This window comes from Brachyistius frenatus, unplaced genomic scaffold (assembly GCF_029030835.1).
Source record: "Brachyistius frenatus isolate BFR_SWC_R1_liver_20210118 unplaced genomic scaffold, ASM2903083v1 Contig_12, whole genome shotgun sequence".
In the NCBI taxonomy this organism is placed as follows: Eukaryota; Metazoa; Chordata; class Actinopteri; family Embiotocidae; genus Brachyistius; species Brachyistius frenatus.
The window spans coordinates 6,238,556-6,251,387 of NW_027210611.1; the positions used below are offsets into that span (position 1 = coordinate 6,238,556).

The window sequence follows — 12,832 nt, forward strand, 5'->3', positions numbered from 1 at the left end:
TACAGCTTCCAAAACACTGTTTTACCAATTTGGCACTTCTTGACCTTTCCTGACCCGAGCTGTAAATCATGCAAATACAAATTATTTTCTTAAGGTCTCTATTGGTCATCGGCGTTGACAGTACTTCTTACACAGCGCCACTGTCCCAAATCACAGATACGTCGACTTAATCTCCTATTTTAGAGTGTTTAAACAGTTTGTCCCCAAGAGATTTAATAAGGAGACAGATCTGTAGGTTAACGCCACTATATTTTGTAGGCCAATGAGAGGACTATATCGATTCAACGTGAAACATCCTTATCTAACGTAACAACAGTGCTCTGTGAGTTTTAAGTAGCCTATTTTGTTCATTAAATGTTCCAAGTCCAGTTTGTTGCAAAAAGGTTTCCACGTCATGTTTTCGTATTTAAAAAAAAAAAAATAGGCCGTAACCCATTTAAAAGGGAAGCAAATGATGATTTTTGCAGTTGCAATCATTACATTTCTTTTTGGACCCCAACGCAATGAGGAAATAAAGGCAAGATTGAACAAAGTAGCGGTTTGTTTTAACTCCCCGCAGGTACTTTACACAGCCACTACTTGACTTCTACTAACTCCAGTCCTCGCAGCTGTTCCCAACGAACAGTCAGACAGCAGGAGGAGGAGGAGGAGGAGGAGGAGGGGACACCTCCGCCTGTCCTCTCGCTCACTGGCGGGGGGCTCACACGTGCCCTCTACCGGCCAGACGGCGCGCGCGCGCGCGCGCAGCCGCCGCTCTCCCGGAGCTGCCGGACCAACTCAATCCAGGCGTAATTCAAGGAATCAGGACTCGCACACACACACACACACACACACGCGTTCCTCCTCCAAGTGTGGAGCAAGCCGGCAAGGAGCAGCCGTGTGTCGGCGACAGTCTCCTCTCACTCCCCGACAGCGCGCGCCGAGGGACCGGAGGGGCAGGGCGAAAGGCACTTTAGATTTTGCGCTCCTGAAAAGTATAGGTAGGATTCAAGTTCCAGCGAAGAGAGAGCGAAGAGTTGGCCAGTTAACCCCGCGGCTGGAGGGAGGAAGGAGTGTGGGGAGGGAGGGAGGGAAGGGGGGGTTAACGCTACGACGGCGCCGCCGACATGGATAAAGTTATCAATTGCTTGTTTGCTGCGATAACCCTGCTGTTGTCCGCCCGAGGGGAAGTTTTTAAAGGTAAGGACGATCCCTTGGAGATGTATGTAGGTAGCGAGCATATGTGTTGTGCTTTTTTTTTTTTTTTTTTTCATTATTATAATTATAATTATTATTTTTTTTTTATAACGCCACAGCCGGGGGCACGAAGTGGAGAGGAAATGCACTTAAAACGAGTTTGCCCACTATTTTTTTTTTTTTTTAACTGATAGTTTAAGTCTGTAATGATTTTTTTGGGGGGGGGACGGTTGTACGTTTGAGCCAACGTGAAAGTAATGTTGCAGCCTATGAGGGTAAACAACCGTGAGACGAACGAGCTTCAAACGTGAATTTTGGCTCGCGTATTATTTCCAATTGCCCGAATTTGACCCTGCGACGACACCTCGGATTTAGCAGCGGGTTTACGGGTGCTTTCACCTTTTTGGTCCTCGGCGTTGCGTAAAAGCGCGAGCAAGGTGCGCGCTTGCGGGAGCCGCTTCCGCAGCTGCAAACGCCACCATTCACGACAACAAGTTGAATGAGTTCGGTATTTGCGCCTAACTTTATCTTGATAAGTTGTTGTCTAATGTGATTAACCTCGAGGGATCCGCGCACCGACGTGTCACTCACTGCGCGCTATTGTCGCACGACGGGGCGTTAAGCCCAACGACGACAACACCGCGTCGTTATTCCACCCTGAAGTCGACGGTCAATTAAAAGGTGAAAATGTTTGCCCGGACTCCGATTTCAGTCACTTTCGAGTGTAGTTCCCTGATTAACATACCTAGTTTGAATAATATTTGGTGCGTAACGCTCTTCGTTTTCGATTTGTTTGGTTTGGTTTTAAGAGCAAAAAAAACAAAACAAAAAAAACCCAATTCAAACTTCTGTTAATAATATCGCATTTCGCACGTAGTTTATATTCGCTTTCCATTTCTATGAATGTTCTACATTTTAAAGGAATGGATGTGCACTTCGCGTTTCCGTAGGACCGTCTGTGTGCGGTCCCGCGCGCCACAAAAGGCTATTTTAATGAAACGAATTAGTTATAAAAGTTCATATTTACGCTTTCACTTCGGTTGCGCTCCGTTTTCGGCTGTGAACGTGAAGAAGTGTTTCCATTCTCCTTTTTCTTCTGAGTTTGACTTTTTTTTTTAATTTATTGTCTCAGCGTTTGACTGATTTGAATGCAAATTCTTCTCCTTGTAAATGCGAACGCAACTCTCGAATTAATAGTCTTCATTCGTAGGTCACTTCGGCTGCAGTAAGTCTATTCAGAAAGTTGAGGAATTACTATCGGATAGTGATTTCACTTATGAGAACGACTCGATTCATCGCGCAGACTTTCACCTCCCATATAAATGACCGGAGGTCGCCCGAAGGGACTCAACATTCAGACTCTAAATGAGCCCCTCCCCGGGGCTTCTCTCTGCCGTCTCCACATCGGCATTATCTATGTGGGGGGGAAAAAAAAAAAAAAAGGGCACATTAGCCCATATTCATGCCAATCAATGTATGGACAATGAGTGTCCAGTCTGAGGGCAATCCATACTGCCTGCGCAATTAGACCTGCATTTGTAAAATTCATAAACGAGTGGAATAGACTGATTTGATCTCTGAATGACTTCATATGCTGCTTAAACTCTGAGGGAGGGGAGTGTGTTGGGCAAGTTGGTGTGTGTGTGTGTGTGTGTGTGTGTGGGGGGGGGGCTCCAGGTTTTTCTTGGATGCTGTGGGATTCACCAGACAGCTGATATGTTTTCAGAGCGCCTGTTGGGGGCAGCATGGCACACACATAATATGATTCCCAGATGAGGAAGTCGAGCCACTGAGAGTGGCCTACCACCACCGTTCAGACACGTAGATCGGCATTCGCACACACTTTGGAAACTGTTTGTGTCGGCGCCGTGACAAAAGTGTGCACAACTACAACAAAAACCACTAAGCTGCAGAATATCCACTGCTTTATTTTACCTTTTTTTTTTATGTGGCTGTATGTCTCCAGACTGTTTTTTTATTATAGAGGAGATCTGGCACAGTCGGAGACCTACCGAAGACCTTTCGAGCATTTGATGGTAAACAAAGAGCTTTTTTTTTTTTTTTTTTTTTTTTATATCAAGCAGTATCAACACCACGGGTCAATTTTAGCAATGGAGAACTCTCTTACCCTGCAGCTCAAAGTAGTTCCAGTCCATTTTTTTAGTGCGAGGTTTATCAGTCTTGCCCGCTGGCAACCGCGGGAGTGGGGAGATTTATGGGAGTGGGCTGCACTGCGGGGGCTCCCGGTGGTGCCGAAACCATCGATAAATGTGCTCCTAATTGCATGAGTGCGTGTGTAAATATGTAAACCAGGAAGAAATCAATTGGACGTATTTTACTCCCCCCCCCCCGGCCGGGGTGACGGATTAGCCACACACGGATGGAGCGGTAGAGGCTAAATATGAGCCTGTGCATGTGGCAGTGGGGAGGGAGGGAGGGAGGGAGGGAGGGGGGGGGGCATTTGTTATGGATGTGATAACAGCTCATGTGATAATTAGATCACTGAGAGCACCAGTCCACTTCGGCGTGTATAGTATCAGCACCTTGTGACTGTGCAGCCTCAATTTGATCACACACACACACACACACACACACACACACAACGGCCCTTTGGAAGTCTTTTAATTTAAGAAGAAATAACCTCAAACCGACTCCATAATCAGAGTCACGCTGTATTAGCTTCACCTCATTCCTTCGTAAACTTGTTTGCGCACCTGCTTATCTGCTTTCAGAGGCACGCTACAGATGAACTGCTCTTTTGTTACATTCCCTCCCCGTTGCTTTCACAATGCCCGCTGGATGCTCCAAGTTCAGCGAGAAAGCAAAAAATAAAAAAAATAAAAAACCAGTATAAATCACTTGTTGTGTATGGCCAGTGCTTGTGTTTTCTACATTATGGGGACAGCTTTTTTTTTTTTTTTTTTTTTTCCTTCCAGAAGGCCAGGCCTTTGATATCTATACTCTGTCTTTTGACCGAGCACATTAAATTCCAGGGAGCTGAGTCCTTTGTTATGTTTACCACCTTTTTCCAGCAGCCATAAAACCTGCCTTGTTTTCTGATAGGGGTGAGCCGTGTGCTGAGAATAATGCTCATGCCTGGAGTGCAGAGCTGTAGTTTGTCACCGCGGAGTGACTGCCGCTGATAGAGTCCTGGTTGACCGATCCTGATTGCCATCCAAGCTGTGACTAAGGAGTAAAACAACACATTGGCTGCTTGGGAAGATAAACAGCACTTCATTTGAAGTCTGGCAATAATTTAGATAGTTTTTCACTCATGAAATGTTTATTTTTTTTCTTCCCCCTCCTCTTCCCCCAGCTGATTCAGATTTAATAGAGACTTTTCCGAAAGGTGTCCTGAAGGGTGGCAGTTTCCTTTGTGTGAGCCAGTGGAGAATGAAATTAAATATGCATGTGCTTTTTCTTCTTTTTTTCTTCTTCTTAAATACGATGGCTTCAACTAATGTTGAAGGAGGAGAAAAAAAGCGCTCCATGGTGATTGATGATAGTACAAAGCAGAAAGTGAGGTGTCTACATTCTTCTGTAACTTTGCTTTTCAGACACTTTTATTATGATGATAATGAAGGCGGTGGAAACACATGGATTTACTGAAGCTGTTCAAACACTGCGGGTACATGTGTGACTTCCGAGAAAAGGGTCCGCTGAGTTTGTCAGCCGAGCTGTCTTAAGACTGATCATTGCTGTTAGACATGGAGGGGGGGGGGGTGTCACTTTAAAAACCTAAACTTGAAGAACTTGGAAATATTAAGAGCTGCTGTACAGACTTAGACCATCGTTTGAAGTCGCTAGACTGGCAGTGTTATCCATGTTTCACTTGTAGAGTTGGTCTAACTTACTACTTCGTGTAAAAAATGAAAGTCAGTGCAGTCTGATGTCTCTTGGTACAAGATTTAAATACCTTATTTACATAGTATCCGGTCCATCTGACAGCCAATGGCAGACAACAGTGCAAAGAACTCTGTACTTTATTGTTTAAAAGCACTCTCCTAACAGCTGGGAAGTCTTCTTCAACGCACAGATATGTCAAATAGTGACATATCACATCAAGATATCAAAACCAACCACATTAGAAAATAAAAATGACTTCTTGATGCATGAGCAGCAAAGGTCCAGATCTTATGTCAATGTCTCAGATTTAAAATGAACGCTGTCTTTCTAAACATAAGACCCAAACCAGGAGTGTGCCTCACACAAGAGAAGGTTATCTAACATTTTGCCTTTCTTATTACTGACTGTATCAGAATAAGAATATGTTGCATTCTGATAAAAAGGACCCGGTTTGACATATTGTTCAGTTTTATGGGAAAAGTCAGCCTCTGTTCTCTGGAAGTGGCCAAAAGTGATTCTAGGAAATGAAGGTAATCAGTTACTGAAGTCCAAGTCAACACATAAACAACACTTCATCACAAAATGATTCCAGAGTTGCATTTAAACCCAGATTGATGATGCAGAGCGGTACACGTGTAGCCAACAGTGGACCTTTCCATGAATTCAGGCAGCAGGTAGCTGAACGTCCTCCACTAAAACACATCTGTACAGGTTTGTCTGTGCAAGCAGCTTAATGACGCCTATATTTATATTTGTAGCGACCTCTAGTGGTCATAGTAATTATGAGAGGAGCAAAGTAGAAGGGAAAAGGTTGGGGCTGGTCGGATGAGACTGCCATGTGTCATTGTTGACTTTGTTTTTTTTTTTAAAGTTGTGTGCAAGTTAAATTAGCTAACGTATTTAACTTGCATCACATACGCAAGTTACGTAACAAACTTATTTTAACCACCATAACAATAAAGGCCCAATATGCCTCATGCTGGTTGTTGTTGTGGCAAATGACCTATTATTGTTTTGACTCAAGGAGGCGTTGGTCCAACAGAGGGCGCTGAAAAAAACTCGTATGCTGTTTTGCGAGTCAATGGAAATGGACAAATTTTGTTTTGAGTTTGAAAATCAGACCTGGATATGTCCTGCTGCAACCTTTATTATATTGAACTCGTCGGGAAAACAAACTGGAATTTAATAGCAGTGGTTTTAGCCCTAATATGTTAAAAGCAAAGTGCAGTCTGAATTTGCACAGTGATGCTTTTTTTTTTTTTTTTTTTTTTAGGGGTGTGTGTGTGTGGGGGGGGTTTAGGAGGGGGCACCAAACTAGCACATTAGATCTAAAATCATAAGGTGATTTATGGTTTGGAGGTGTTTAACTTCAGCAGAGAACTGCACCTTTTTATTTTTTTTTTTATTTTTTTTTTAGATGGAGCTCGTGAGTGAAACGCACGATAATTGAGTCGGATCACTGACCTGGCGGGTCAGGGACATTCCACTGTTGACCATAAAAACCTCTTTGGGAGCTTTCACTATATATTTAAGATCATTGTTCTGCTGATTGCTCTGAAATCTGGGGACTAACGTGCAAAAAAAAAAAAAGAAAAAAAAAGGCTATGTTTTCTATACTGTTCATCCAAAATGACTAAGTGAAGCTCAAATTAAAGCTGAAAGCGCAGTAGTGTATTGAGTTAAAGTGCTGGGGTACGCAGCCAACACAACAACAACAACAACAACAACAGCAAACATGTGACTGTGCAAGTACTCGCGGATTGCACTGGAAGTGTTCAAATTGGCCTATCGTGAGCACTTTCAAGCGAAAGAAAGTGAATAAAATGCTGCCACGCAATGTCTACCAATGTGGTTCATCGTCTTCATATCCCCGGAGTGCCACTCCACATTCAATCATTAGCTGTTGATTCGCAAGTGATTTTATTTACCTTCTTGAGAGGCAGTAATAGTTTTGAAGTTCGCTCTCGAGGCGGCCGATGCGGCTGCGTTATCTGGGAGCTCTGCAGCGGAATGATAATGTCTGGAGATGCGACTGTGTGAAGGGTGTCGGACAAACAGAGATGCTCTAATTATACACAGCTCCTTCTTCGAATGAAGAGGATAAAAGCTAATGAATCGCACACAGGCCAGCGCAGGGGCTGCCTAATGAAGAGGGAAGGAGGGGAGTTGTTGGGGGGTGGGGGGCTGTTTGTGTGCATGTATGCTCGTCACCATGTCTAAAAAAAAAAAAAAAAAAAAGAAAGAAATACAAAAAAAAAAATCCCTGTCGGAAAAACAACAACTTACTATGCAGCGGATCGTGTTTACAGAAGTGTGCATTCGTTGTAGGTGGCTCGGTGAATCCAGGCACTGGAATTTTTCACTAATTAATGCTCCAAGGGTCTCAATTGTTATTAATGGTGACGAGGAGGGAGGAAGAGGAGGAGGGAGGAGGAGAAGGAAAAGGAAGAGAACGAGGGAGGAGTAGGGGAAGCAGTTTAAATCAGGACATTTACAGTGCGTTTTGTTCAGTTAGGCCTTCTTTGCGTACCACGTCGGGTGTCTGCTCGCTTTTACTCGTTTTTCAAACACCAGAAAGTCGATTCCTCCGGCTGCGAGATTCTGTGACAAATGACTGGCGGTCGCACAAGTGGTGTCACATTCAGATTGAATTGACCCCGACCCTGGCACGATTCCTCATGTATTTTTTTTTTTTAAATTTAAACAAATTTTTCTTTTTACAAACCTGCCGTTCAATCAGCTGAATCTATTCAGCATTGTCGCCCATAACCCAGGGGTTATTAAGGGAATTGAAATTGATTCTGATAGAGCACGCGTTGATGTGATTTGGTTCAGGTGAGCGTCTAGCCTTGACCTGAAACTTCATTTCAAATCTGTTAAAAAAACAACAACAAAAAAAACAGCAAAAAAAACCCCCAAAAAACCCCACTCCTGCTGCTGCTTCGGCGCCGCAGTCACGCAGTTCAGACTTTTTATTTTGTCTTGTATTTTTACTGTAATTTCATGAATAACTCAAGTTGCCTCCTTCATGTGACAAGTGCACTTGCTAACATGGAGGAGACTCTGTTTCATGCCAAAAAGCTGTCTGGTGTAGGTTGCTGCTGCTGCTGCTGCTCACGCACAGGGTGGTAGTGTAGGTGGTGGCAGCGGGAGGAGGAAGAGGAGGAGGAGGAAGAGGGTGGGGAGGTGCTGCTACTTCTGTTTCACCTTGTCTCCTGTTAGTTATTAGGCTTCTGTCAAGGCTCAAGCAGTGGGCAGGTGTATATCCCTTTCCCTTCCTCCTCTTCGTCTCCCCATCCGGGCCTTATGAGTATAACCGGGGGCAAAATTCTCCATTACTGTCGGTCTGAATCTGCTGCCGTCACATTAGCGCACGTCACCGAGTCATTAATGCATTAGGCCTTGTTTGAGTGCCAGTTATTTGCATTGGCTTCTACACTTTCCTATTTGCCCTTGTGCTAAAAGCTGCCTCGGCTGAACCTATTGACCACTTAACTGTTCAATAATGAAGCAATCCCCGAGGATGAGTTAGGGCTCAGTGGTCCTGTTGAATAGTAGTTATCAGCATGTGAAAAGACATGAACTATACAGTGTATTTTAATGGTGTTTTTTAAGGGGGACATGTGGCAAAATTCAGCTGTTATTTACCTATTTGACGGGATGTTTTTAAAAAAAAAAAAAAAATTTATGCAGAGGCATCCCTCTGGCATATGATCGCACAACTAACAGTCAAGTACCATTATCCACCCTTATCCTCCACTTCTTCCTCCCAAAGCAGAATGCACCTGATTATACTCCTATCGGTCACACTCCGGCGCCTATTTGCAGGCTGTTATCTGTTTGCGGTGGAGACTCCTCGGGGAAGCATGCAGCCGATAAGAGACTGTTGTTCTGTAAACAGCCCTCTGACCTCCGCAGGCTGTGGCGCTTGGCTCCTTTTCAGATGGGTCTCTTTTGTATTGGCCCCTAAGCACAAACCTCCGCGTGGCTGATTCCCCGGGGGAGGTTTAATGGCATTACTGTACGCTCTGCACCGCGCAGGGTGGTCACTTTGGAGCTGTCAAAGCCGGTGGGGGTGTGTGTTTGTGTGTGTGTGTGTGTGTGTGTGTGTGTGTGTGTGTGTGTGTGTGTGTGTGTGTACCTTCAAAAAGAACAGGAGGGAGAGTGAGCTGCTGGGAACGATGCAGGAGAAGAGATGCGCTGCTGTTTCGTGCTTAAACATTCGGAAAATGAGGACGATAATGTGAATGAACCTTTTATTCCCTCTGAACTCGAGGTAGCGTGGGAACGGAAACGGATGATGCGGTCGTGTTTTCCTTTTAATGCCAATCAAGTTTTTTTTTTTTTTTTTAAATTTTTTTAAACCAAGTAGCACACCTCCTATCACGACATAAATCATATTCTCACTTGTCGTCGTCCCAGTGACAGTCTGTTAATTCACTGAAATCTGACCTCGGTCAAGTTTATTAACAGCTCTTCTGGGGACAACTGTCCTCTACTGTACGTGATCTGTGCCACCGATGTCAGTTCAGTTTGTAGCGCATTTCCTCGTTTAATCTGCCAACGTGCCAGAGCAAATAATGCACTGCAAATCAGCCGCCACGGGCTGTACCACGGCAAACTGTTGTACTAAGTCATTTTGGTGTTAAACACTGCTTCATCGAAACGACACACAGCTGCGGGGCCCGCGTTGAAGAACGGAGCAAACGCGAAACAATAACTGGAAAAGATGATGCGTGGCTGGAAGCTTGACTCCCACCCTGTAATCACAGTTTGTCACGCTAAAGAAATTACAGGGCACAGGAGTCATTAGAAGTGTGTTGGGGGGGGTGGGGGTGGTGAAGCTCGGCATTGCAAACGGAAATAAAGTTGAAAACGCATGTTTTTTTTGGGGGGGGGGGGGGAATAATGCACATCTAAATAAATAAACCCGGTGAAAACCGGACTAGTTGATGGCAATGATGGCACGCGGCCGGCCGGGAGGATGGATTCGCTTGACCGGGATGTCTCCCAGTCGTAGCGGTATCGGGGCGAGGAGAAGGAGTGATTAATGTGGAAAGCCCCAAAGCATCGGTTGGTCTTTCAGCAGCGTTATCGTCAATCCGACTGCCTCGGTGTGTGTGTCGCGAATAGCGCGAGACTTAAAACTAATTACAATAGAATTAGCCAGACATGTTTATTATGACTTTAAGAAACCGTCATATTAAAGTAAAACAATCCTACTTGGTTGAATTTTTATTTTGAGTGCAGCTTTTTTTTTTTTTTTTTTTTTTGTACATTTCAGCCTCGGGGATGAGGGGGAGAGGAGGGGGGCGGGGGGGCCTTTCAGCTAAAACACTCTGAACACAGTGTGAATATTGTCTTGCAGTGTGAATACCATTGCCCACCGCTGAAGTAGTGGTTTGACAAAAATGCAAACATATCTTTTTCCCTGTTCTACTAAGTCTTTGAGCAACTCCCTGGGCTAACAGAGGATTTCCCTCATGCCGTTCCCAGATCTCTAAATGGGGCATTATTCATAATAGGATCCCAGCTGAGGGTAGCCTGTAGAGAAAGATTTACAAGAAGAGACACGGACAAGTAGAAAGCCAGCGCAAAGTAGGTTTCTCTGCTTTATCACCACATACGTGCGTTTGACCAAATCTAAACTTGGTGCTTGCTTCAGTTCAAATGATTTGAATCGACACTCTTTATTTTGGCTCCAGGTGAGTGTGATGCGAGCTAATATAGCTACATAAAAGAAATGGAAAGTAAGGACAACAAGTCTTTGACTTTTAAACCTAGACCACAGCTACATAAAAAAAAAAAACACACTAATTGAGATAAAGGAGAGTCTTTGACTAATAAAACGAAATATTATTACATCTTTTATTTAATTGTCTTTGCTTGTCATAGTTTTAGCACACGTACCTCTGATTTACATATGCAAAATGATTGCAATCTTTTACTGTGCTTCCAGCTGTAATTCCGATGGCTGCTGGTTAGCTTATTGCTCGCTAATATAGCCTACATCAAAGGATCTGAAAAGAAATGAAAAAAAAAAAACAGAACAACTTAACGTTAGATATTTTCTATAGCTTGTTAGTGGTTTACTTGGAAATTTAATTTGGCATGTTGTAAGCATTGATAGTCTTTTTTTTCCCAGAGGCCTCGGTTTCTTACCGTAACTCTGGCAGTAACCTAATGTAATATTTCTATGACCAGCAATATAATAGTTACATAAATTGTAATATATTACATTTTGCTTGCTTTCGCCGAGCTAATGCCATTGTTTAACTGCTCATTAAAAAAAAATGAGCTGTGATTTCTTAATCACCTTTGACTATCTGATTTCAACATTAAACATATGAGGCCATTTGGATGCAGGCCTCTTTTCTTCTGAACTTAAGAGTTTTAGTTCAGTGTAATACTTTTTATACCAGCCACCTACTCGTTGGCTTTTCCAGGAACGCTTGCAGTATTTTGTCATAATCTGAACATTTATACCCGCAGTGAAAAAACTAAAATCAATGTGTCACATTTTTTTAAAATTTATTTTGTCTTCTTTAAGCATAGACAGGTGATGCATTAAATGAAATACCAACGTGAAGTGTCTTGGCATGGTGTTGGCCATGGCAGGTGATTCACATCATTTCCATGCTCATCAAACCCTTCAGTGACTTCCTCGTGACCCATGTCATCCTGGAAGAGATCACTCCGATCAGGAATGTTTCATCATAGGATAACCTGATCATTCAGACCAACTTTGCATTGATTTACAGTGACACTTCCCTCCTAAGGGGACTGGTGTACCCAAAACCAAGCGGCAAAATGCCGCCCACACCACAACAAAGCCAATGGATACCCTCACTATCGGATCCAAGCATTCATGTTTTTTTGCCTTTTAATTTGTCACCCGTCTGTGTATTACACGACGGCTGATTTAACCAAATTCTTGAGTTCCCTTTGATAGCTGGCATTGTTTTCTAAAACATGCATTGCACACCACTACTTATCAATTTGTAGAAGCCAAAATGCACCAGATCTTACATTCAACCTGCTCATGTCCTCGCCAGCATCAAACAATAATTACATAATATATTCTTTAAATCATTTATTTTCTACAATAAGAAATTGTTGAATAATGATAACGAATAAATATACCGAACTGCGGACTGACATTATTTGACTGACTACCCTTAAAGGAAACTATAGGAACAACTTTTTTTGGACATAAACGTGAGCAGAATAACATGTGGATATCAGTGAATTTTCTCTATAACACCCATGCCTCCTTTGGTAAGGCCAGTGTGGCCCAACTCTGGAGCAGCTCCATAGCCTCATTTAGTGACGGGGAAGATGCAGCAGCTTCAAACAGTGGCCTGGTAAAGTAGAAGTGCCGAGGCTGAGTTCAGAGGATGAATAATTCACTCCCCCGAGCCCAGACTTCTTGCCGTGAGACTTAATATTCAACAGCACCTGTGTATCTAAAAATCTCCCCTCTTCAACCCACCAGTTTCCTCTCCCTGGGGAAAACTTCACCCCGGCATCACCTCAGCTGCGCTTCCTCCAAACTGTCAGAATAGCACTGCCCTGGCTGGAAATGTACAGAGGAAATAGATCAGCGCCGTAGAATTCTGTGTGACTGGACTCGGGACGTACTGAGAACATAATGAGGGCACCGTGTCGAACCTCAATCATATTTTTTTTAAGCTACTGACAGAAATGTATCCGATTTGAAAACGGTCGAGTACCGAAAGCTGGTGTCAAATATTTGCTCAGATTCGTAATCTTACTTGTTCACCCTGTGATTTTAAATCAACAGTTCGAG

The 12,832-nt window shown here is 43.5% G+C and overlaps 1 protein-coding gene across 4 annotated transcripts in view; it reads left to right on the forward strand.

Moving 5' to 3' along the window:
* The first annotated feature begins 1,080 nt into the window (after window positions 1-1,080).
* Window positions 1,081-12,832, forward strand: part of LOC138617436 (receptor-type tyrosine-protein phosphatase mu-like) — a 160,025-nt gene continuing 148,273 nt past the window's right edge. For all 4 annotated transcript variants that reach the window (XM_069692471.1, XM_069692473.1, XM_069692472.1 and 1 more), the window contains exon 1: window positions 1,081-1,179. In XM_069692471.1, coding sequence (XP_069548572.1) covers window positions 1,107-1,179 — 73 coding nt within the window. In that variant the 5' untranslated portion in view covers window positions 1,081-1,106. The remainder of the gene's footprint in view (window positions 1,180-12,832) is intronic.